Source organism: Monodon monoceros, unplaced genomic scaffold (genome assembly GCF_005190385.1).
Source record: "Monodon monoceros isolate NGI ecotype Baffin Bay Population unplaced genomic scaffold, NGI_Narwhal_1 Super_Scaffold_6, whole genome shotgun sequence".
Classification (NCBI taxonomy): Eukaryota; Metazoa; Chordata; class Mammalia; order Artiodactyla; family Monodontidae; genus Monodon; species Monodon monoceros.
In genome coordinates this window covers 5,979,493-6,003,769 of record NW_021703783.1, presented here as the reverse complement: position 1 = coordinate 6,003,769, position 24,277 = coordinate 5,979,493, and the positions used below count along the sequence as shown (strand labels likewise).

General features: G+C 47.1%; 1 protein-coding gene and 1 non-coding gene across 3 annotated transcripts in view; both read right to left on the bottom strand.

The window, feature by feature from the left end:
* The window catches only part of NCAPD2 (non-SMC condensin I complex subunit D2), a 28,337-nt gene that overhangs the window by 776 nt on the left and 3,284 nt on the right, over positions 1–24,277 (bottom strand). Inside the window, exons 3-30 of one of the 2 annotated variants that reach the window (XM_029206154.1) lie at positions 17,582–17,657; positions 17,244–17,302; positions 16,578–16,759; positions 16,125–16,267; positions 13,701–13,828; positions 13,505–13,628; positions 13,176–13,323; positions 11,983–12,180; positions 11,499–11,633; positions 11,312–11,399; positions 11,036–11,216; positions 9,564–9,688; positions 8,815–9,054; positions 8,341–8,515; positions 7,739–7,823; positions 5,963–6,096; positions 5,151–5,283; positions 4,973–5,057; positions 4,730–4,897; positions 4,265–4,434; positions 3,447–3,558; positions 3,249–3,372; positions 3,011–3,166; positions 2,491–2,668; positions 2,308–2,402; positions 1,760–1,840; positions 1,423–1,606; positions 44–170 (exon numbers count right to left, since the gene is read on the bottom strand). In XM_029206154.1, coding sequence (XP_029061987.1) covers positions 44–170; positions 1,423–1,606; positions 1,760–1,840; positions 2,308–2,402; positions 2,491–2,668; positions 3,011–3,166; positions 3,249–3,372; positions 3,447–3,558; positions 4,265–4,434; positions 4,730–4,897; positions 4,973–5,057; positions 5,151–5,283; positions 5,963–6,096; positions 7,739–7,823; positions 8,341–8,515; positions 8,815–9,054; positions 9,564–9,688; positions 11,036–11,216; positions 11,312–11,399; positions 11,499–11,633; positions 11,983–12,180; positions 13,176–13,323; positions 13,505–13,628; positions 13,701–13,828; positions 16,125–16,267; positions 16,578–16,759; positions 17,244–17,302; positions 17,582–17,657 — 3,834 coding nt within the window. Of the gene's footprint in view, positions 1–43; positions 171–1,422; positions 1,607–1,759; positions 1,841–2,302; positions 2,403–2,490; positions 2,669–3,010; positions 3,167–3,248; positions 3,373–3,446; positions 3,559–4,264; positions 4,435–4,729; positions 4,898–4,972; positions 5,058–5,150; positions 5,284–5,962; positions 6,097–7,738; positions 7,824–8,340; positions 8,516–8,814; positions 9,055–9,563; positions 9,689–11,035; positions 11,217–11,311; positions 11,400–11,498; positions 11,634–11,982; positions 12,181–13,175; positions 13,324–13,504; positions 13,629–13,700; positions 13,829–16,124; positions 16,268–16,577; positions 16,760–17,243; positions 17,303–17,581; positions 17,658–24,277 lie in introns of those variants that run through there. The other variant, XR_003791190.1, reaches the window with a different exon arrangement.
* LOC114886284 lies at positions 16,836–17,161 on the bottom strand. Its single transcript, XR_003791291.1, has one exon. It is a non-coding gene; the product is annotated as a small nucleolar RNA U85 (small nucleolar RNA).

The window sequence follows — 24,277 nt, the reverse complement described above, 5'->3', positions numbered from 1 at the left end:
AGGGCCCCGCCTGGTCTGTCCCGCGAGGGGCTGCCTCACGTACCAGCAGGCTGTTTCCTGGCTGATGGGGCTCTCTGGCTACCCGCTTGGCCAATCTCAAGTTCCTCTATTGCATCCAAACCTCTGGTGTGACAGGCCCGAAGCTTCTGCTCGAATTCATCTATTACAGCCTGGAGGCAAAAAGAGGTGAAAAGCAGGCCTGGAAATACAGTTATTTCTATGATTAAAAAGAAACAAGTTGGGGCTTCCCTGGTGGTGCAGTGGTTAAGAATCTGCCTGCGGGCTTCCCTGGTGGCGCAGTGGTTGAGAGTCCGCCTGCCGATGCAGGGGACACGGGTTCATGCCCTGGTCCGGGAAGATCCCACATGCCGTGGAATGGCTGGGCCCGTGAGCCATGGCCGCTGAGCCTGCGCGTCCGCAACGGGAGAGGCCACAACAGTGAGAGGCCCGCGTACCACAAAAAAAAAAAAAAAAAAAAAGGAATCTGCCTGCCAATGCAGGGGACACGGGTTCAAGCCCTGGTCCGGGAAGATCCCACATGCCGTGGAGCAACTAAGTCCATGTGCCACAACTACTGAGTCTGCACTCTAGAGCCTGCGAGCCACAACTACTGAGCCCGTGCGCCACAACTACTGAAGCCCGCGCACCTAGAGCCCGGGCTCCGCAACAAGAGAAGCCACTGCAATGAGAAGCCCACGCACTGCAACGAAGACCCAACGCAGCCAAAAATAAATAAATAAATAAATTAAAAAAAAAAAAAAAAAAAAGAAACAAGTTCGTGAAAAGACATGGAGGAACCGTAAACGCATATCACTGGATGAAAGAACACAACTGAGAGAAGCATATACCGTGTGGGTGCGATGATATGACACCCCGCGAAAGGCGAAGCTGTGGCAACAGTAAAAAGACCAGTGGCTGCCAGGGCTTCGGGGAGGTGGGGTGAACAGGGGAGCAGAGGGTGCTCAGAGCCGGGAATCTACTCTGAATGTCACACAGCAGTGGGCACAGGTCACGATACATTCTAAACCCTCAGCACGCACATCACCGAGAGTGAACCCTCCTGGAAACCACGCTCTCTGGGCGATGGTGATTTGTCCAGGCAGGTTCATGGATGTCCCGCTCTAGCCTCTGGCGGGGATGGGGGTAACCGGGGAGGCTGTGAGGCTGTGCCTGTCTGGGGGCAGGGGGCACATGGGGGAACTCTATATTTTACTCAATTTTGCTTTGAACCTGAAACTGCCCTCAATAAAGTCTACTAAAGAAAAGAAAAAAGAGAAACAAAGAATCGGGAATTGGCGACAGAAAGATCTGGTCTCAGGTCACTCTGGTTACTTGGGTGCAATCAGCTGGGGCTAAGTCAGAAATCCAGAGCCTCAGAACAGCGGAATGAACGGCGGCTGGAATGCAGCGGGCGCCGCTCACCTTGCCCTCGGGCTTGGCTCCACGCCGCAACTTGCCCACAGCGGACAAAAAGGCGCTGAAGATGGACTCGTCTGACAGTTTATCTCCAAAGCAGTCGAAGTTTTCCAGCATCTTGCGGAGGCCCCGCTCTGTGAGGGGCAGCTGTGACACGCAGTAGGCCAGGTCCCGGTACTGGCGCTCGGTCCTGCGGGCGGGCGGGACGGCTCTGTGAGGAGCAGTGGGACCCAGGAGGGAAAGGCCTCCTTCCTCATCAGCCTCCCACAGCCCCGGGGAGGCCCCTGGGTGGGGGGGGCTCTTTCCCTCTCGCCACAAAAAGCCCTCAAGGAAGGCAGCGTACTGGGCCGTGCGGAACCGCTGACACAGCTTCTCCACCAGGCTCTCGGTCTGCTTGTCCTTGGTGATGTAGGAAAGGAGCTGCCTGCCGGAGGGGAGATGCGGATGTGCCGTCTCTGGGGGCAGCTCCGAACCCACCCACTGCCAACATCAACCCCGTACCCTGCCCAGCACCAGCCTTCTGTCATCCTCCTGACTCCGTAGCAGGCTCTTCTCTGCCGCAGCCCATGCCCAGGCCTGTACCTCCTGCCCTCTCTCACGCCTCAGGGAAGGGCCCACCACACCCTCCTGAGGAATTTCACTGTGACGAAATTTATAACAAAAGCAGCTGCCATCCAGTGTCAGGACTTTCACCTTATTGAATCTTTTCAAGAACTAATAAAGGGGAAGTATTTCTGGCCTCATTTTACAGAGGAACAGGCACAGAGAGGTGGTTATTGCTGAAGTCCACATGGCTAAAGAGTAGCAGAGCCAGAAATCACATACAGGTTTGTCTGATTCCTAAGGCTGCTCTACAATGGAAAACGTGCCCCCAGGCCCAGGGAACTCTACTTCATGATGGTGCGGAAAGGCTCCTCCTCCACTCCCGCCTCAGGGGCTGACAGACGGCTGATGATATCTGGAAGGAGGTTATAGACTGCGTTGCCCTGTGAGAGAGAGAGAGTCATATCAAAGAGACGAGGTGACCTGCATGTTCCCCCGGCAGCAAGCTCTGAGCCGCCCCCCACCTCTCACCTTGTGGGAGAGCTCGTTGAAGAAGTTCTTGGCCAGGGCAGCGATCTGAGGGGCAGGGTCGATGAGCAGCACGGCCATCTCGCTCACCTGCCCCTTCACCTTCACCATGTCCTTCAGGATCAGGTGGGTCATCACCAGCCCGGCTGTTTTCCTCACTTGCTGAGCGGGGTCCCGGAGGCTAAGAATGAAATCCGAGTCATTAGGACCAAGACCATGGGCTAAAGCTGACGCTGGCAGAGAGGCCCTCAGTAGGACTCTGTGGCCTCTTCCTAGTGCCATTCTAGAAGCAGTTAGAGGATGTTTAGAGTTGAAAGCTGGGTTTGGGGAAAGAGGCCAAGGCTGTAACCAAGGCTTTAGAGAAGAAGCATCAATCCCACTGGGGCCACACTCAGCCAGGGCCTGCACAGATGTTCAAGGGAACACTAAAGACCAGGCAACAGTTTTGGGGATTCTCACACTGACTTCACCACAGCCTCCAGGGCTGGCAGGGACGGCGAAGGTGCTGTGAGGTGTCCCTCACCGAGCATACAGATGAGGTGTCCAGGGGTCCACCAGGTTGGGGAAGCGGATGGCCAGATCCCCAGTAGCAATCATGAGGTTAGATCGAACGATGGGGAGTGACGACTTTTCTAGCATGGTGAACAGAAGACGAAGCTGGGAGTCACAGAAAGTGGCACTAGGGGCAAAGAGAGGATAATCAGGGAAACCATACCATCCCCCATTCTCCTGGAGAAGGTGATGCCCACCCCAAGGCCTACCTGATCATGCAGAACTTGCCGAGGGCAAGTGAAGCAGCTGCAGAGAGCTCCGGGTTGCTATAGAGACCAGGGTTGTTGCAGACTTTAAGCAGAAGTGGAACAAAGGCAGCCAGTGTCTGTTTGCCTGGTGAAGGAACAACTCTAGGTTTGGGACAGCCTACCTAGCCAAGGAGAGGGTCACTCAGCAACTCTCCTCACCATCGAGCAGCTCCAGCTCACAGAGGCCGCGGATGAGTTCTGCCTCGGCGTCATCAGCTGTAGCCCCAGCCAGCCCCACCTCCTCCTCCGTGGCGGCCTCAGCGCTTGGATTCTGATGGGAAAGCAGCCAGGTCATGGGTGAGCAGACCGTTTTGATTCCAGCCTACCCTTCATTTCGCACAAATGGATCTGGGGAAAGGCAAATTCTGCAAAACCATTCACAGGCTTGTCACGTGTATCCAAAGAAGGACTCTTGAATTAAACCGGAAAAGAACTAGGTCCATTTGTGTTTAAGCTGCCAAAGCATCCCACATCTCTTCTGAATTCCTCCTCAGAAGCATATAACTTCCTATACACAGTAAACAGATGGAGCCTGCCAGACAATGGCTCAAGGTCACAGAGAAGGTAGACTTATCTCACTGCTGCAGGGCTCTGTCAGTCATTTGTCTGCCAGACATCACTGCCTCTAGTGGAGAGAACACAAGGCCCATCAGGTGCTAGGCCCAGTCACCAAGGCTGCCGGAAAGGCCCTGGGAGTGTGCTAACCAACAAACACTGCCTAGGGCACAGCCTGTGTCTTATGCCAAGGTCCCTATCTCGATGCTCTGTATTTACCTAAAACTTTCCTTCCTGGGTGATCCATCTTTGTTCTCACTAATCGTTTCCAGAGTAGTTGCAGCAAAGAGGCAGTCTCCATCAGCTCATTTAACAGGAGAGAAGCAGAGATCCCCAGAAGGAAATGTGAAGGACCCGAGGGCCGGAAGCAAATCTGGGAAACGCCTGGGACCCGAACCCAAATGCGCAGGCGTGCCACTCACCTTCTCCTTTGGCTCTTTCGTCTTATGCTCCTGTTCTTCCCGAAGAACTCGGCGCCGACAGAGCTCTCCACTCACTGCCTGCTCCAGATGCACCAGCTGCTGCAGAGCCACATCCCCGGCCAGCGACAGCAGGTTCATCAACAGGAAAGTGGGGAGCACAGGCGTGTCCTCTGCAGGCGGGGGAGCAGGAAAGCAGGGAGAAAAAGACAATCAAGTCTCACAGGCCCCCGCCATACTGATGGCCCCCTTGCTCACGTGCTCTACACCCCAGTGAAGAGGCAAGAATGGGGGTGGAGGGTGTGGTAGCAGTGATGGGCCCGGCCTGAGTGACAGAAGGGGACAGCGGGGGCTGAGGGGATCGGGAGTGGTTGTAGGAAGTGGTGGCGTCAGTGGCTCCCGGCCGGCAGGGACAGCAACAGAAGCTGGCTGCTGCCCGCGGGCCCACCGACACTCTTGCCTACTTACTCGTGGCCTCCTGGGGGATGCTTTTCTCTCCTAGCTTCTCCAGGGCCTGCTTTGCACAGCCCTGCAGCATCCGGGCACAGATCACCTCGGGGCCCTCTGCCAGCTGGTAAATGAGGGTCACTGCCGCCTCCTTGAATGGGATCCAGAGTGGGTCTGGGCAGACAATGCCTGCGCAGCAGAAGGGAGAAGTTGCCACTGCAGACAAAGGCCCAATTCTGCCCGAGGCCCTTCATGGTAGCTCACCTTTCGTGACCGTCTCCTGCAGTCGCTCAAACAAGCAGTGTTCCTGAGGCAGCCGGAAGGGAGGGTGACGTTTGCCCAGAGAAGGCTGTCGAAAGCAGGAAAGACAACACGGGTGTGTGTTGACGGTGGACAGGAGAACGCCCACTCTCCTTAGTTTGGACGTACCCACCCCACGTACCTTCCTCCTGTCAGAGATGTTGGCAATGGCACGGCACACCTGTTGGGCCAACCTGTAGTCCTGTGGAAGCTTCTCATCCAGCCCTATGCTCACCAGTGTGTCTAAGTTGCTTCCCACAATTTCTGGTTTTCCTCTAGGAGAAGGAAGCCATAGAGTTAAAGCCACTCACAGACCCCTCTGCGTGGGGGACAACACCAAGGGGGGTAGGAACCAGCACCAACTCAGGGCTTCGAGAGCCTTGGAGCGCTACAGAGAGGCTCTGGCATAGGGCTGGCCCCTTGGCGTCCCTCTTGCTGTTGACCCCACTGTTTCTGCTGCCTGGAGGCAGACTGGTACGGGCACCGTTTTATTCTCCATTTAGGTGGCTGATGCGTGCACAGAGCTCAGCTGGGCCTGACTGCTATTAATGAAGCAGTCTTTTTTTTTTTTTTTTAAAGAAGATGTTGGGGGTAGGAGTTTATTAATTAATTAATTTATTTTTGCTGTGTTGGGTCTTCGTTTCTGTGCGAGGGCTTTCTCTAGTTGTGGCAAGCGGGGGCCACTCTTCATCGCAGTGCACGGGCCTCTCACTATCGCGGCCTCTCTTGTTGCAGAGCACAGGCTCCGGACGCATAGGCTCAGCGGCCATGGCTCACGGGCCCAGCTGCTCCGCGGCATGTGGGATCCTCCCAGACCAGGGCTCAAACCCATGTCCCCTGCATTAGCAGGCAGATTCTCAACCACTGCACCACCAGGGAAGCCCCACTGAAGCAGTCTTAAGAGAACCTTCCCTTCCTCTCTCGTCCTACCGCCTGTCTGGATCTGAGCCTCACCGTGCCATCATCCCAAGAAGCATGACGGAAGAACAGCGCTCCAGAGGAGAGCAGGGCACCTTCTTGGTTGCCCGCTCCCACAGCACTTGGGTCACTGCTGGTTTCAATTCATCCTTCTGCACAAACTCACAGAGCTGAAGAGAAAAGAAAAAGGGCTCAGGCCAAAAAATAACAATTCCCCTGATGCTTGGTCCACCTCCTCTGAAGAGAATATCGAGAACCTAAGTAAGTAAAGGCAATGTTGAGGAGGGGGAGAGGAAGGAGGAGGCTCGAAATGTAAAGTGGGGTCTGGAGAGGTACTTCCATCTCTGTTACTTTTCTGCTTTCATGCCTTCAAAACTACGTTCATTAAGATGACACACTGAAACTGACCTCGAGTTCATGTGGATCTACAGTTTGGACTACATTCTGGAGATTTCTAGTAGGTTTTCTTGCTGTAACCACTAGCTCAACATGTCTGAAATGGATGCCATCGTCCTTTCTTGCCTTTTCATTTTGCCAACGGCACCAACACCAACAGTCACATATGCTTCAAACTTCACAGTCACCTAATATTTTATGTATCAGTCACTTAGTCCGACCTATTCTTCCTTTTAAAATTTATCTTCCATTAAAGTGCAATTCTACACATTTTCCTCCCACCCCCAAAGTCTAGACCCCTGTCACTGCACATCTACAGCGGCCTCCAGGGACATCCCTGTCCCTAGCCTCTGCTCCAACCAACCTGTATGCTGTGACCTCCCCAGACGTCTGTTTCATCATGCCACAGCTCTGCTCACCATGTAGAGATAGCTCTCCTTTGCCTGCTGCATGGGCTCCTGGCCAGCAGCCACTCTACAAGATCTTGGGCCAAGTGCCACCAGCAGGCTCTTCTTTCCCGCGGTGACACTCCTCCAAGTGGACGCTGGTGGGCAGCACCACCTCTGCCTTCTGTCCCATAATCCAAACCCTTCAAAGCAGCTCTCACTAAAATGCTGGAGTCCCTGGCTGACAAGGATCAGGTCCTAGACTCTTGAAAGGCATCCCGGGATCTTCCCGATTTAGTTCCAACCCACATTTCCAGCTTCCTATCTTTTCCAGATGACAGTTTTGAGCCAGAACACAATCGTCTTCATTCTACAACATAGGCAGTGCTCTTTCGTGGCTTTCTGTCTGAAGTGTTTTCATTTCTTTTTCATTTTCTCTTTAACTCCCTCCTTTCATTTCTCTTTAACTCCCTCCTTTCTTTAATTCTCTAAATCCTACTCATCAAGGCCCAAATTAAGTCCTGCCACCTTCAGGAAGCTTTTCCCTCGAGTATTCCACCTCACACTGCTCCCTTTCCCACTCTACTCGTCAATATAACATACCAGGTAAGAGTATGTTTTCTGGAACTCTTATGCCTGAGTTTGAATCTCAACCTTTGCTCCTAAGTAGCTGAAATTAGCCAACTTCTTTAAGATCTCTGTGCTTCAGATCTCTCATTGTAAAATGCTGATAGTAGCATAACCTCCTAGGGCTGTTGTGAGGATTAGCAAATTAATATGAGCAAAGTGCTAAATACAGTACCTGGCATAATGTGTTATTATTATTATATTACTATCGCTACTATAATCATTGCCTGGGCCACTTAGCAATCTGCTGCGTTGCTCTAGAAATGTTTTGTGTTTTGGGTTGCCAACCAGACTTGAAAGCGAATAATCTTATACTTCTTTGCAGGGCTGAGTAAGTTGCTGAACACATAGTAATCACTCACTAATACTTGCTGAATGAGTAAGTCAAAGTGAGGAGACTTACAATTTCCTCAAGACACTGGATGGTCCCAGCTGAGGCATCCATGAGCAGCAAAGAGAGATTGTGAATCAAAGTCTGGGCCTTGGCTCTGTGGGAACAGCAGAGATCAGGGGTCATTAAAAGACCAAGAAGCTGAACCTGGCAAACAGGTTATTAGGCAATCCCACCACAGTGTCAAATAATAAATAACTGCTTTAGACTCACAGATATAGAGAACAAGCTAGCGGTCAACAGTGGGGAGAGGGAAGGGGGAGGGACAATACAGGGGCAGGAGATTAAGAGGTACAAACTGTTACGTATAAAGTAAGCTACAAGGATATACCGTACATGGGGAATATTTTATAACTATAAATGGAGTATAACCTTGAAGAATAGTGAATGACTATACTGCACACTTCTAACATTTAATATTGTACACAGCAACTATACTTCAATGAAAAGAAAAGCAAAAACAAACCAAATAACTGCTTAGGATGGGTTTCACTGGAAGTTCAGCCCCACCCCGAGTCCATTACAGACCTAGTGCCTCTGGAGCTAGAACGCCCCTAGAAGAAGGATGCCCACTCCCCCCAACTCCTTCAGGAGGCGAAACACAGCCCATCTACCTGGCAGAGCCCCCCTCAGGTTTGAGGTAAAGTTGGCGGTAGGCGTTCAGCACAGCTTCCCGGACACCAGGCTCCTTCGACCAGATGAGAGGCAGCATGCGGTGCACCCCGAGCAGGGCCTGGGGTACCCCAAATTGGAATACCATCACAAAGAATTCAATCACCTCCTGTACCACTGAGAGGACAGACACAAATGTCACCTATCTGCCTGGCAAAACTCCCCCAATACTTAAAGGCGGAGCCTTTCTTAATGTAGCAACATGCGAGCGGAGGCCTTCCTCCTGCTTCCCTGAGGATGCCAGCTCCCCTAAGTGCCCTGTGAAACACTATATGCACACTCCGCAGGGCTACACAAAGCAAACTGAAGAAAGAATCCGGGCCTTTCAAAGGAGCGGACAGACATCAATAAAATACGGACGCGACTGGCTCTTCCAGCTCCAAGACCCCGCGCTCGCAGAGGGGCTGCCAGCGCACCTGTAGTTGTGTGTTCGCGCATCATCTGGCTTAGGATGCCAGTGGCCTCTGTGATCTTCAGAGAGAAGCTGTAGGCATCCTGCAGATACTGCACCAGCATCTCCTGCTTCACCAGCTCATCGTTTTCCCTGCGTTTCTCAGCCTCTGACACACTGGGCTTGTCTTTGCAGCCAGTCTCTCCTGGGCCCAAGTTCCCCGCAGCCCCCTGGGGATTCTTCTCCTGTGTGGGAGCTGCTGGGCCTAGAGTTAAAGAATTACAGGATGGTTTTCGTTCAAGGGTGTACGGGGAAACCCAACAGCTCTAAACATCGCTGAATATTTGTTTCTACAATAGGAAAGCTTTTTTTTTTTTTTTTTTTGCCGTGCCGCGCTACTTGCGGGATCTTAGTTCCCTGACCAAGGATTGAACCTGTGACCCCTGCAATGGAAATGCAGAGTCCTAACCACTGGACCACTGGGGAATTCCCACTAGGAAAGTATAAATTTAGAATTTATTCTAAAATATGTTGGTTCATTTCTCAAAAAAGATTCCTCAAGTCCTCTACGGTTTGGAAATAACCTTTTATACCCCGTGACTAAATCTTAGGCCCGTAGGCTGCTTCCATTCCAGAGCAGAAGCACCACTAACTCCCCTCTGGCCTCTTTCAGCGCCAGGTTGCCAGCCAGGCCAGTGTCTGACAGAAAGTAAATGGTCTATAAATACAGTTGAAGTGTCTTGTGTGCTGACTGAAGAAGGAAAAGGAATTTACCTTTGAAGATAGTTCCTAAGAGATTCAGGAACGCGGTCTTCTCTGGCTCCTCTGGGTCCATATGACAGAAGGGTTCAGATTCCTGGAAGTGGCCTATGGCTTCTTGAGTGAGAATGATGGCCTGCCTGACAGAACATCACCTGTCACCAATCAGGCACCCATAAGAGTGTCACTGCAGCCTTGTGTCAGGGAGCCTGTGTCATGATTCCATCAAGAACCTAGACCTACTGGTAGAGAATGCTGTCACTTGTATAAAAAGGGGGGAAAAATGTAGATATGTTTGACTGTGTGACTACATATTATCTCTAGAAGGAGGCTCGCTATGGAAAGGGAACTAACTGGCTGGAAAGCAGGTTTGGAAGGGATTTTTCATGGCATGTCCTTGTTCAAATTTTAAATACTGTACGATGTGAATATATTGTCTAATTACGAAAAAGTAGCTTCCTGCTTAAAAAAAAACCAAAAAAATCCCCCCAAACTCTGCTATTAAACCGTTAAAAAGTTACGTTCTAACACGTTTAAATTTGTAACTGGAAGCCAGAAGCTCAGCTATTAAGAACTTCACCCAGCACTGGCTGCCAAGGATCGCTGAAGGAGGAGGGGACATCTTTAACATGAGAAGAAGCTTTTTCCTAACTCATCACTAGCATGCTTGGAGGCAGAGCAGGCTGCCTTTTATGCTTTAGCAAAGAGAGACACCAGAGAGACGTAGGGAATTAGAGAGTCAACTAGCCACCCTCTCTTCAGCCTTTCTGAGCAGCCTAATTAGGTAGGAAGTAAACTAATGACTTGTGGCTGAGGTTTAAGAATACCTGTGGACAGCTATAACGCTTTTGTTGCCAAGGTGCTCTCAAGTTCTAGTCAGAAAAATCTTTTCTCTAAGATCAGGATTCATACCAGGTTGATTTAAAAATTAAGGTACGATTGAGCACGTTTGTTATTATTTATCAGCTCACACATTTTGGAATTAAAAAGCCCCTAGAGATCTTATGACCTAATCAACTATTTTTAAATAAATAATGAAACTGAGGCCCAGAAAGTTTAAGTAACTTACTTTATAGAAATAGGATTATACTCATAGGCGGTCTTCTTCAAATGAAGCAGGACTTTGGTCATAGTTAATTATAACACGATTTATGTCTAGTTGTTTTAGTAGTTTCTTTAAACATTTGTAAAAGTAGAAAAGCATGCTTAATTGTAGACTTTGCCTTTGGCATATATCTGGTGTTCAGACTATGACTGCAATGAAAACACCTACCACCATCTGATGGCAGCATACCCTAAGTGCAGTTCATTTAAAAAAAACATTGTTAAAGAATGTACATATGTGTATTAACAGTCACTTTGCTGTAAAGCAGAAATTAGCACAACACTGTAAATCAACTATACTTCAATTAAAAAAAAATATTGTGTCTCAAAAGTTAACTCTAAACCTGACAGGTCATGAGAGAATATCCCATTCTTTCACATACTTGTAACTAGCTTTGGCTAGCAATCGACGGATGCGTCCTTCCACCTCTTCCGCCGTCTCTGTTGCGGCAACCTCCTCGGGCATCCCCTCTCCTTCCTGGGGAAGCTTCAGAAGCTGCTGCAGGGTAGCCTTCAACTCTGGCAGCATGGCTTCCCACTCCTCCCCTGGGTCCAGCGCTGCGGCTGAATGGGAAAGTCTCACTTAGACTCTTGCACTGAGTTTCCAGCTGCAAGGAGAAGGCTGTCTGGGGTGAGAACTCCCCGCAGCAACTACTCACAAGCAGCTGCAGCTCGCCTCTGGGCCCTCATCTCCTGTAATTTCTGGGTTTCCTTCTGCAGCGGTCCAGCAAGGTCAGTATCACTAAGCTACCAAGGTAAAAATGAACATCAGGGTCACTGAGTCATGGAATTTCACTGCTATTTCCATTTAATTCCTTCTCTTTTGGGTGGGCCCAGACTACTTACCTTGCAGGAAAAGGGATTATTGGCAAGAAAACTGGCAAGGAGCTGGATGGCATTTTTACAAACCAGCACCGACTTGTCTGCCAGACGCCCCACTGCTAAGGCCACCACTGCCTGGAAACGTGTCAGGGGCAGAGCCTATGTGGAACAGAAAGACAGGATCAGATCCCGCCCCACACCTTCCATTCTGCTCAAGATGATCGTGAAGTACACTCTACATGAGCTGGCCACTCATTCTAAGGAAACTTTTCTACGGGATGTGAATAGCTCAAGAGGACTGTCTGTAGTGGTTAAGACATGCTGTAGTCCTTAAATGGAGCCCAGAATCCTTGTCCTTGATAGAGGAAGACCTTTATTACTGGTAGGAGAATCCTGAATTCTAGACTCTTCTTTGACATAGCTACTTTTCTTTTGACCCTGGATTCCTTTTCTTCGGCCTGTACATAGAGGGGTACCGTGTATCTTTATCACGTCAAAGGCCACTCACCTTCTGCTGGACGATTCGGGTAAAGAGTTGCAAAACACGGCTCCGCACAAAGGAGCTGACGTCGTGGCCGTGGGCCTGCAAGGTGTCCAAGAACTGGTCTCGGGTGTCTCGGGCTGCCGCCTCCAGCTGATCCCCATTCAGAACCTGCAGCACCATCTCCGCCATGGCCGCCAGCACGGCATTGCGCATCATGTAATTCTGAGAGGGATATGAGGCTGGTATGAGCCTCTGCACCCCCATACTGACTGTCGTTTTCCTAAACTCTTGTGCTCATCCAGGCACAAAGAAGGGGTAAGGCCTTTAGGCAAGGTTAAGCTTGCTTTTCTTAGCTCTGACTTTCTCTGGTCAACTGCCCAGCAGGTATTCATTGACTCCTGAGGTCACTAGAAAAAGCTGAATCCCAGAAGGGCCTTGTCTGGTCAGAGGAGAATGTAGGGACAAAATAAACAAGAGCCCAGAGCAGTTTTTCCCCACAAGGCTCACCCAGGTAACCATGGTGGCAGCTGAATATGAAATCACATCCATCCACCAACACATGTTTGAAAAGCATTAATTACTACCTTTCATCTGAGGCCTCAAAGCCTTTGATCCTTACTAATAAACACCGCCTTTCTCTCACACTTCCCTTCCCACATCTTACTTACAGGGAAACAGAAATCAGCCCTAGTGCCAACCATGTCCATTACAGAATCATGGAGAATAGTGTTTGGGGTTTTTGCCAGGCCAAGAGCCTGAGAATGGGATCTTGCATAAAAAGTTATAGTACATTAGATGAACAAGCAGACTGTCTTTGTTCCTGACATTCACCGAGGAGTGCCAGCATCAGTTTGGGAAGCAGTCAGGCTAACACTGAGGGATAAGACAGATGACGTGGGTGGATCTGAGAACCAGGTGGGCAGGAAGGGGCTTCATCCCGAGGAATGGGTGGGAACCAGAATCACAGCTGAGTCACTCTCACTAGACCCTCCCCTTCCAGACCTGGGTGAACCCAGTGTGATACTGCAACAGGATTACTAAGTGGCTCTTCATTTAATTCAATAAACTTCATCTGCTTCTCTATAGGAAGGAACCGCCACAGTGATTAGCCTAGACAACTTGATTTCAGTGAAAGCTTCCTTCTTGTTAAGAAACAGCCTTTCAACAATGCACTTAAAACCCCTAGAAAACCCTGAGATCCCCAGGGGACCGCCTACCTCTCCATCCAGATGATCTAGCAGAATGCACACACTGGACATCAGGGTGGCCGGGACACGCTCCGCTAGTTCTGTCAGGAAGGCGGCAAAGCCCTTGGCCCCTGAAGGGTCCCGACTCAACTCCTGGGGACACTTCTGTCCAATCTCTCTACACAGGGGAATAAACACAGCCATAGCAGCATAACTTAACTACTCAGGTCCCAGTAAGGGAAGGTAAAGTTGGTATCTAATATCTGAAGGAATCTAATGTTACACAGAGAAGCAATTTCCAATCTTTATACTCTCCCTGAGGGAAATGAGAATTAGAAACTTAGAGAAGGAAGGGTCACCTTACAATCTCTCCTACTATGCTCTTCATTCCATAATCAGTTGCCCACAGACTCACAGCTGCCACCAGTACCGATGGCAGGTGTTCAAAGTGCTGCAGCATCTGGATGATCTTCACAGTGGCACCTGTGGAAGTACTACACATGAGAAATCATGGGCAAAATGAAAAGGGTGGGGCAAAGCGGAGGGCTAACTTACTCAGCATATGGTTATAACGTGTCAAGGCGACACCAAGCAGGTGTGTTATGGCTTCCCGGGTGGAGCGGTTCTTCTGGTGACTAATGGTGGGGTTCTCCAGGAGGCGGTAGCAGCAGCCAGTAACCAAACTGAGAAAGGAAGAGTTGAGATGGTGACATCAGCGGTCTGGACTCAACTACATTGGTCTTGCCTCATTCATTCCATCTCTGCTGCCCCAGTCAGGGTCTTCTAGTTTTCTTTATTCTATCGCCTTCTACACCAAGTTGCTTTGCTTTGCTGACCCTCAAAGGAGGAAGATAGGTACTTCCTCCTTCTGGATTACCAACTTTCAACCAGTTATAATGTCTACAGAAGCTGAATATATGATAAAAGACAGGACAAAATCACCACTGACTTCTCATTGTTAAATGGCCAACGCAGTCCTCATCTTAGTTGACCTTTCAGCTGCATCTGACACAACTGATCACTTCTTTCTCCTTGAAACATGCCTCATTTGGTACCAGGAGGCCAGACTCCCTTCTCAGTTTCTTCAGCTGGTTCTTCCTCCTCAGCTCACTCTCCTGATGCTGGAGGGCCCGAAGGTACAGTCCTTGGATTTCTGCTCTCTTCTAGCTATGCTTACTGATTTAGTGATCTCATTCAGTCGCATGGCTACAAATACCATTTATATAAATACATTATATTCCCAAATGTGTGCTCTAGCTTAGACCGCTCTCCTGTCTTCCTCCAGCTTTGTACATTCCACAACCAAATCTGACACTATTTGGATGTCTAATAGGCACCTCCAGCTTTCTATGTCCAAAGCAGAACTTCTACTGTCCCCCCCCAAACACGCTCCCACAGCCTTCCCCGTTATTTCAGTTACTGGCAGCTACATTCTTCCAAATGCTCAGGCGAAAACCCTGGGTGAGTCACCCTCGACCACACCCTCCCTCAAATCTCACGCATCTGTCAGCTCATCCCGTAGGCTCTCCTTAAAGAACAAGTACAGACTGCATGCACTTCTCCCCATCTCCAGCGCCCTCTCGGGCCTAAGCAACTGTCATCTCTTGCCCAAGTGACCGCCACAGCCTCCTTACTGGTCTCCCGCTTTCCTCCTTTCCCTCCAGAGTCTGTTTCAACACAACAGCCAGGATGACCTTGTTGAAGACAAGCCAGACCACCTCACTGCCCTGCTCAGAACCTGAGTGGCCCCATCTCACTCTGATAAATGTCAAACCGTGATGGCCTATGAGGATCTGCAATTGGCTCCCTGTTGCCCCGACCTCACAGCCTACCCCTCACCCTGTCTCAGCTGCCAGCTCTGGCCTCAGCGTTATTACTTATATGTGCTCAACACACTCCCTCCTTTGTCCTTGCTGTTTCCTGCCCTTGCCCTTGCTCTCCCTCCAAATATCCTCATGGCTCTCATTACCTTCTCGAGGGCTTTGCTCAAATGTCACCATCTCAAAGAGGTCTTGCTAGAACAGCTGATAAAGATTACAACACTTTCCCATCAAACTTCCCACTCCCTCCACTATCTTTCTCCACAGTAATAAACTATAAGACGTACTATATATTTTTAATTATTTAAAAAATTGTCTTCTGATCTAAAATATAAACTCTAAGAGGGCAGAAACACTGGTTTTCAGTGACTTTAATGACACCAGCCATGCACCTAGGAGATTCTCAGTAAATACTGTTTCATGAATGAATAAATGGCATTAAAGATGAGAAATTCAACGCAGTTTCTAATCTTCATTATCTACTTCTGAACAATTCAACGTAATGGGAATACTTCTGTGTATTACAGACAGAACTGAGGGATGAAATGAAGTATTTAAAAGGCATATCTAGTAAAGCAAATGTGGTAAAATGTTAACATTTGAGGAGTCTGAAGGGTATAGAGGATTCTTTGTACTATTCTTGCAACTTTTCTGTAAATCTGAAATTATTTCAAAATAAAAAGTTAAAAAATTGGAAAACAACAAAACAAACAAAAAGCATATCTAGGGCTTCCCCGGTGGTGCAGTGGTTAAGAATCCACCTGCCAATGAAGGGGACATGGGTTCGATCCCTGGTCCGGGAAGATCGCACATGCCGCGGAGCAACTAAGCCCGTGCGCCACAACTACTGAGCCTGCGCTCTAGAGCCCACACACTACAACTACAGAGCCCACACACCAGAACTACTGAAGCCCATATGCCTAGAGCCTGTGCTCTGCAACAAGAGAAGCCACCACAATGAGAAGCCCATGCACCGCAACGAAGAGTAGCCCCTGCTCGCCGCAACTGAAGAACGCCCGCGCACAGCCACAAAGACCCAATGCGGTCGTTCATTCATACATACATACATACATACATAAATATATATATATATAGCATATCTAGCAACAGAGCCCCCATTCCTCACAGCCAATATCACCTATAGCAATCAACTACCCACCTGACAAACTCCTCTTCGATTACTGAGTGACTCCACAGGTGACGGATGTCCAACTGGAGCAGCTGTGTTAAAAGCTGAAGAATCGGTTGCCTCTCTTCTTCCCAGTCAAAGCCATGGGTTGCCTTGGCCCGGGCTTTCCTACCCTAAGAAAGGATATACTTAAGGAAAAATAAGGAAGCGAAAGGCTCATGGTCTGCTAGTCTGAGTGCCCAAGCTACCCAGTGTTGAGACAAGGTAGAAGGTAAGACGGAAGTATTACAAGCTCCAAAATATAAAAGAGCTGCTTGTCAGCAAAAGATACATTGCGATACTTTTGAGTACCTCCTCACAAACCTTAAACATGGGTCAAGGGCAGAAAGGAAAAGATTCTCAGAATCACTGAATTCCATCTTTCCCACCAATTCCCGTATCTCCCCAGATCCCATATTAAGTGAGCCAGGAACAACAAATTACCTTCCCACCAAGGGCCAGGTCCATGAGGCTTTTCTGGCTGGCCATGGTCTCAAAGGATTCCAAGAGGCATGTCAGAGCATAGCAGTTCATCTTGAGGGCATTTAGGTGTGCGCTTCTATCTGACCCACTCAAAGTTGCATCATCCAAGATGGCGGGAAGTTCCTGGGTGTGGCGAGATACCACTGCGAGGGGCAGGATCTGGAGTCAGTTTCATTCACTTTCCTCATACAACCCAACTTCAAAACCCCTAGCACTTGCAGCCATCAGATTACCAAAGATCTGTGTTTCATCTCTCAGTGGCTACAACACAAGCTAAGTCCTCTGGGACCCCTGACCTGATATCCTGAACATGTCCTATCCCTACTCTCTCACTCCAGTTACCCCAATTTCTCTCTGGCAACAGGAAGAACTGCCTCTATTGAAGAGAGGCAGTTCAAGAGTGGGAAGAATTTATTGTTGGTCTGCCCTTACAGTGAACACACGTAACTCTGTATTGCCCACCAAGATTACAGACCTATAGGTCAGAGGTCCCCGGGCTTAGCCAAACCAACTGAATCACCACAGCCTTGATATCATCATGTGGCAGGAAACAGTAAACAAACAAACAGCAACACACACCTTCCATCCCCCCCCCCCACCCATAAACACCTTTTATCCCATAAACACCTTTTATCAGGAATTCCAGAGTATCTTCCTTGAGGCCAGGGTCTATACTTCGAAAGTGACTATGGGGGAAAGAAAGTGCGGGGGGGTGAGACAGGAACCTGCAGAGCCCATTCTAATAGATCAGATCGAACCTGAGGAATCTAATACTTAAAACAAAAAAACACGTGAAATTACTCGACTGAATAAATATGGTGGCAAGCTGGGGTAAATGCTCATGAGTAGAAATGTCAGCACCCAGAACCATTTATCAGTGAACTATAATTTGGAATTTCAGGACTAACATGCAAAGTTAGGGCAAAGAGCCACCAGTTCTTTTTAAAGTATCAGAGGGTACTTACTGCAGAATGCTGTAGATGGTATCAAAATGCTCCAGCATAGCCAGGGGCCCCTGAGCTCGAAAGGCAGCCTGAAATGCTATAAAGATGAAAGAAACTGATCAATACAGAGGGACAGGCCTTTTTGGTAAGTTCTACTCACGGCAGAAAATGGAGTTAATTGCTTTTCTTGGTAGAATCACAGAAGTAGACACTTCATTTCAATGTAATCTACTATTATAATAACATCTGACACTTTGTCCTGTTTTACAATTAAAGCCTTACTTGAGTTTTATTACCACATCTCTGAACTAGATGAAGCAAACAGTACTGTGCCTATTTTATGGGAAAATAAATTAAATGTCTGAGTAGTTATGTGACTTGTCCCACTGAGTAATGAACACAAACTCAGGATCTTTTTTTTTCTTTTTTTAATTTTGAAATTACAAAAGTAGCAAAAACAGTACAGAGTTCTTGTATTTTTCACCCAGATAATGGTAGCATCTTATATAACCATAGTACAAGGATCTATTCTAAACCAAGAAATGAACATTAATTCAATGTTATTAACTAATCTACAGATCTTACTTGAATTTTGCCAGCTGTTCTATTTTTGTCCTTTTCCCAGACCAGGAGCCAACCTAGGATACCACAATGCACTGATTTGTCATACCTCGTTAGTCTCCTCCAATCTTTGTCTTTCATGATCTTGACACTTGAAGTGTATTTGCCAGTTATTCTGTAGAATGTTCCTCACTTTGGGTTTGTCTGCTATTTTCTCATGATTAGATTGAGGTCATGCACTTTTGGCTAAATCACTGAGAAAGGGAGGATGGGTCCTTCCGATGCATCATACCCAGAAGGAGGTGATGTCAATGTCTTATTACTATGGCGATATTAACTTTGATCAGTTGGTAGTGTTTGCCTGGGTGTCTCCGCTACAAAGTTACTATTTTCCCCTTTGCAACTAGTAAGTATCTTGTGGGGAGATACTTTGAAAATCCTCACAACATTCTGCTCACTTATTTAAGCATCTATGGATGATTCTTGCCTGCCACAATTATTACTTTTACTAAACGGTGATTCGTCTGTTTCTATCATTCCTTTTATGCTTACTTAATGGGAATGCCAGGCTAAGATGAGCTGTTACTTTCCCTTCATTTATGTATCCAATTATTTGTTTATAACAGAATGGGCTCATGAACGTTTCTTTTATTCTGTGTTTTAATCATTCTAATTATTATTAATTTTGTTGCTCAGACTGTCCCATACTTGACCACTGGGAGCTCCTTCAACTTGGCCTGTGTCTCTGACATGCTCCCTTCACTCTTGTTCTCTTACTTTCTTGTACCACAAGATGTTCCAGGCTCGTCTTGTACCTTCTCTGACTAAGTCCTGGAATCAACCATTCTCACTGGAGTCCTGGTTTCTTTTATGAGAGAATGGTATGTAGAAACCAAGTTCTAGGCCCTAGTTAAAATCACTGCTGTTGGAGCTTTTAGGCCCTGTCAGTAGAGAGAAGCAGGATATACATATATGTAGGTATAAATGCACACACCCCTATATTTTTATCTGTGTATATATTAAAAACATAAATTCACTTATATATTTGCTTAATCCTAGTATACACATAATACAGTTTCAGAATTGCTAACCCACACCTCTTTAAAAAATAAATTTACTAACTACCTTATGCTAATCGTGTAAAGTTCTTTCATATACAGTTTACAGTCAAAATGCTGGACTTCCCTGGTGGTCCAGTGGTTAAGACTCTGCACTTCCGCCGCAGGGTGCGCAGGTTCAATCCCTGGTCGGGCAAGACACCGCACGCCACACAGCGCAGCCAAACAAAGCCAAACAAGAGACCCGAAATACTGGGTCTCCTGGTTGCTTAGGTTAGTTATGTTCTCCTGCGATCCTTTAGTGCAATTAGGTCAAACATCTGTAACGCACTTAGGTTCATGTTACCACAGATTTTCTTTGATTTATGATGGGGTTACATCTTGAAAAATCCCCTGTAAGTTGAAAACACTGTAACTCAAAAATTTAATACACCTAACCCACTGAATATCATAGCTTAGCCTAGCCTACCTTAAACATGCTCAGAACACTTACATTAGCCTACAGTTGGGCAAAATCATCTACTACAAAGCCTATTTTATAATAAAGTGTTGAATATTTCTCGTAATTTATTGAACGCTGTACTGAAAGTGAAAAGCAGAATGACTGTCTGGGTACAGGATGGCTCTAAGTGTATGGGTTGGGAGCTGCGCTTGCTGCCCAGCATCATGAGAAGAGTATCCTACTACATGCTGCTAACCCAGGAAGAGATAAAAATTCAACATTCGAAATATGGTTTCTACCGAATACATATTGCTTTTGCACCATCATAAAGCTGAAAAATCGTAAGTTGAACCATCGTAAGCTGGGGGACATCTGTACTTGTATTACATTTTAAAAATCCAGCATTTGTTTTTTTTGGGGGGGGCTGCAGTTCCCTGACCTGGGATTGAACCTGGGCCACAGCAGTGAAAGCCTGAAATCCTAACCACTAGGCCACCAGGGAACTCCCTGAAAACCCAGCATCTTTTGACGCTCAAACTCAGTGCTCTTTTCATCTTCACTCTACTGCTTCTATATAAAAACTTCAGTATAAAAGGGAGTAGCAGAGCTTCCCTGGTGGCGCAGTGGTTGAGAGTCCACCTGCCGATGCAGGGGACACGGGTTCGTGCCCCGGTCCGGGAAGATCCCACATGCCGTGGAGCAGCTGGGCCCGTGAGCCATGGCCACTGAGCCTGCGCGTCCGGAGCCTGTGCTCCACAACAGGAGAGGCCACAGCAGTGAGACGCCCGCGTACCGCAAAAAAAAAAAAAAAAAAAAAAAGGGGTAGCAGCTAACTATGACTTACAACATGCAAGAGTAGCAAGGCAGTATGGGAGTTAATTTTTTTTTTTTTTCCTGGCTGCGTTGGGTCTTTGTTGCTGCGTGCGGGCTTTTTCTAACTGCAGTGAGTGGGGGCCACTCTTCATTGCGGTGTGCGGGCTCCTCCTTGTTGGCTTCTCTTGTTGTGCAGCACAGGCTCTAGGCGCACGGGCTCACTAGCTGCAGCATGCAGGCTCAGCAGTTCTGGTACGTAGGCCCTAGAGTGCGTGGGCTTCAGTAGTTGTGCTGCATGGGCTCAGTAGTTGCGGTGCGTGGGCTCTAGGGCAGGGGGGCTTCAGTAGTTGTGACGTGTGGCCTCTAGAGCACAGGCTCAGTAGTTGTGACGCACGGGCTTAGTTGCTCCACGGCATGTGGGATCTTCCCGGACCAGGGCTCGAACCTGTGTCCCCTGCATTGTCAGGTGGATTCTTAACCACTGCGCCACCAGGGAAATCCCAGGAGTTAACTTTTGAACCAAGGTGTATATCTAGTTCTTTCTGTGGATGGGGAGGGAAAGAATTCCACCAAATTCTTCTTTTCTGCAGTAAGAAGTCGGTTTGCCTAGAAAGCAAAGCTTGAACCTTGTACTACATTATCACTGCTGGCTCACTGACCTTATTCATCATATTGCAGTGTTATGCTGTCCAACTACAACCTGGTCCTCTGCGATGCTTAACAAACTATTTTATTTCTCCAATTCCTACTGACTCCCTAGCGCTATACCCATAGCATGTTCCCCCCTTTCTTTATACCTCTTCTTATGCTTTGCCTCTCTTCTTTTAGCAGATGACTGCTTTCTACTTTACCAAAAAGAATGAGACCCAAAGCTCCCTCATGTAATCCTGCCTCTCTGTCAACAAGTCATTCTGCCAACACCTTCCCATTCTTTGCTTCAGTCTCAAGTGAAAAGATTTTCTGTTCTGAAGCTAAGCTGTCTCACTGCCCCAAAGACTTGTCTCCTTTCTTTCACCTCTGGCTTCATCCTCTCTAGGGAATGCTCTTTTCCTGACAATATGCTCAGGCCCCTACTTCTTTAAAACAAACAAACCAAAAACGATCAGTGCCTTTCATTTGACTTTGCTCTCATATCCCTTTAAAATTTTGTGTAATCTTTCTCAATTCCCTGAAACCTAGTTTCTGAGATTTACCAAGCTAACAGCTATTCTCTCAAAGATTACCCATTACCTATTTTTTATTACATCCAATGATTCTCTCCATTCACATCCCTCTTTACTTCTCCGAAGCATCACCTGCTGATCTAGTCTAGTCACCCTGCTTAGGTTTACATGTGGCTTGAACATTTACTAGGCTAAGCTACTTAGCTTACCAAGTCTCAGTTTCCTCTTTTGTAAACTGGGAATAAGAACAGATCATACCTCATAGGGCTTTTCAGAATTTTTTGGTAAAGATTAAGTGAAATAATCCACGTGAAACAGTCAGGACAATACTCAGCACATAATGTAACTCAGTACTTGAAAACTATCTCCCACTCTTACAAACCTCCTTCTGTAATCTGGAAAATACGGTAAAATAAAAATGAGAAAGAAATAAACACTGTTAACATCTGGCTAATTTTTTTCAGTTTATTTTCTATGCATACTATTTCTATTGTTGAGGTCATGTCACATATTCAACTCTCTGTTCCGTTTTTTAAAACTTAATATTACAATAAAGATATTAAAAAAAACCTTTGTAATCATTTTTAATGACTGCATAACATTCCACTGAATGCACCTCAATTAACTTACTGTTCCTCTATCATTAGACATTATGATATTTCTAATTTTTTCCACTAATTATTAACACATTTACTCCCCTTGTAAATCTGGATTATATCCCACTGACTGATTACTCCATTCATGTAACTACACAAATAAAAGTGGCTCGAAAAAACATAAAACCATGCCAACTATTCTCACTTTATGACCTCAAGTAGGCCCTTAGTATTTCTTAGTAAGCCTATAACAAGTTCCCAGGCCTATTGGCTTTCTTCTAGGCAATTATTTCACACCTTTCCTCTGTTCATAACATCAAGATCATTTTCCCCCAACTCACCTTCAGTTAAAGGCGTCACTTCCTATCTCACTGAGAAAACTGAATCGGACAGAAGAGAAGCTCCAACTGCGCCAAGGTCTGTATTTATCAGCACGACCTGCACCTGTGCCCTAAGCTCTGGCTTTTTTTTTGCTGCTGTGGATAAAGTGTCCATGCTCTAATAACCCACCTCCTCCCCCAGCACCAGATCGCTTACTCTGACTCCTTAAAGGATACTGCTCCCGACACTCATTCACTCTCCCTCTGTAGCGTCAGCTTTCCCCCCTCTCAGATTATTCCCATTCAGCACATACACATGTAATGTTGCCCATTCTTAAAAAAAAAAAAGTCCTCCCTTGACTCTGCCTCCCCCTCCAGCTACGCCCTATTTCTCTGCTACTCCTTAAAGCAAAACAACAAGAAAGGGTTATCTAAACTCATCATCTCTAACCTCTCTCTTCCCATTTTCTCATAAACTATTCCAATCAGGCTTCATTCCCACGGCTCTGAAATAGTGTTCAAGGTTACCAGCCATTGCCACATTGCTAAGTCCAGCAATTAAATGTGTAGCTGATCTCTCCTTTCCCTTTTGAAACTTCTCTTAATTTAGCGTCTTTGCTCACTTTCTGCCTCAACAACTAGTCCTTAGTTTCTTCTACTGGTTCTCTCTCATTTTCCCAGCCTCTAAATGTTGGACTGTCTTAGGTCTTTTGTCTTGAAACTGCTTTTCTTCTCCATCAATACTTACTCCAATCTCACAGCTTTAAACACTCTCTACATGCTGAATATTAAATCCCAAATGTGTATCGTTAGCTGGAACCTCTCCCCTGAACTCCACAATCATATAACCAACAGTCTAAACGTGCTCCTCTCACACTCTACCCATCTCAGTAAATGACAACTCCATTCTTCTAGTTGCTCAAGTCAAAAAGCCTTATTTATAATCATCCTCAATTCTTCTTTCTCGAACCCTGTAAATCCAATCCAGTCCATCAACAATCCTGTTGGCTCTACTTTCAAAATTCACTCAGGATCTAACCTTTTATGATCACCTCCACCGCTATCACCCCAGGTAAGCTGCCTGGTATTATTATATTAGCCTCTTAATTAGTCCCCTGCTTCTTCCCTTCCCCCTTACAATCCCTGCTCAACACAGCAGATATACTTTTAAAATGTCAGACCATGTCACTCCTGTGCTCAAAACACAATGGCTTTCAAGCTCACTCTCTCTGAAGCTAAAGTCTTTACCATGACCCACAACACCCTAGATCAGTGCTTCTCCAACTGAAATGTACATACGAATTACCTGGGGATCTTCTTAAGAAATGGATTTCTGATTCAGTAGTTTGAGGATAGGTCTTCCTCCTGCATTTCTAATAAGCTCCTAAATCATGATACTAATTAACGCTCCTGGTCTGAAGACCACTCTGAAGAGCAAGACTCTAGAATAATCTGTACCACTTCCCACCTGACCTCTCTTTTCCTAGAGTACTCCCCTCCAACCACATTGACATTTCCCCACCTCAGGGCCTCAGCACTGGCTTTCCTGTCTGCTTAGAATGCCCTTCCTTGAGAATGTGCATAGGTAACTTCCTCACTTGTATGGTCTCTGCTCATATGTCATCTATCAGCAAGCCTTCTCTGATCATCCAACATAAAATGCTAGTCCATAACCTGGCTCACCGTAATCTTTTTTATCTTGCTTTATTTTTCTCCTTGGCATTTACAACCATCTGACATACTCCATATTTATTTATTACTTGT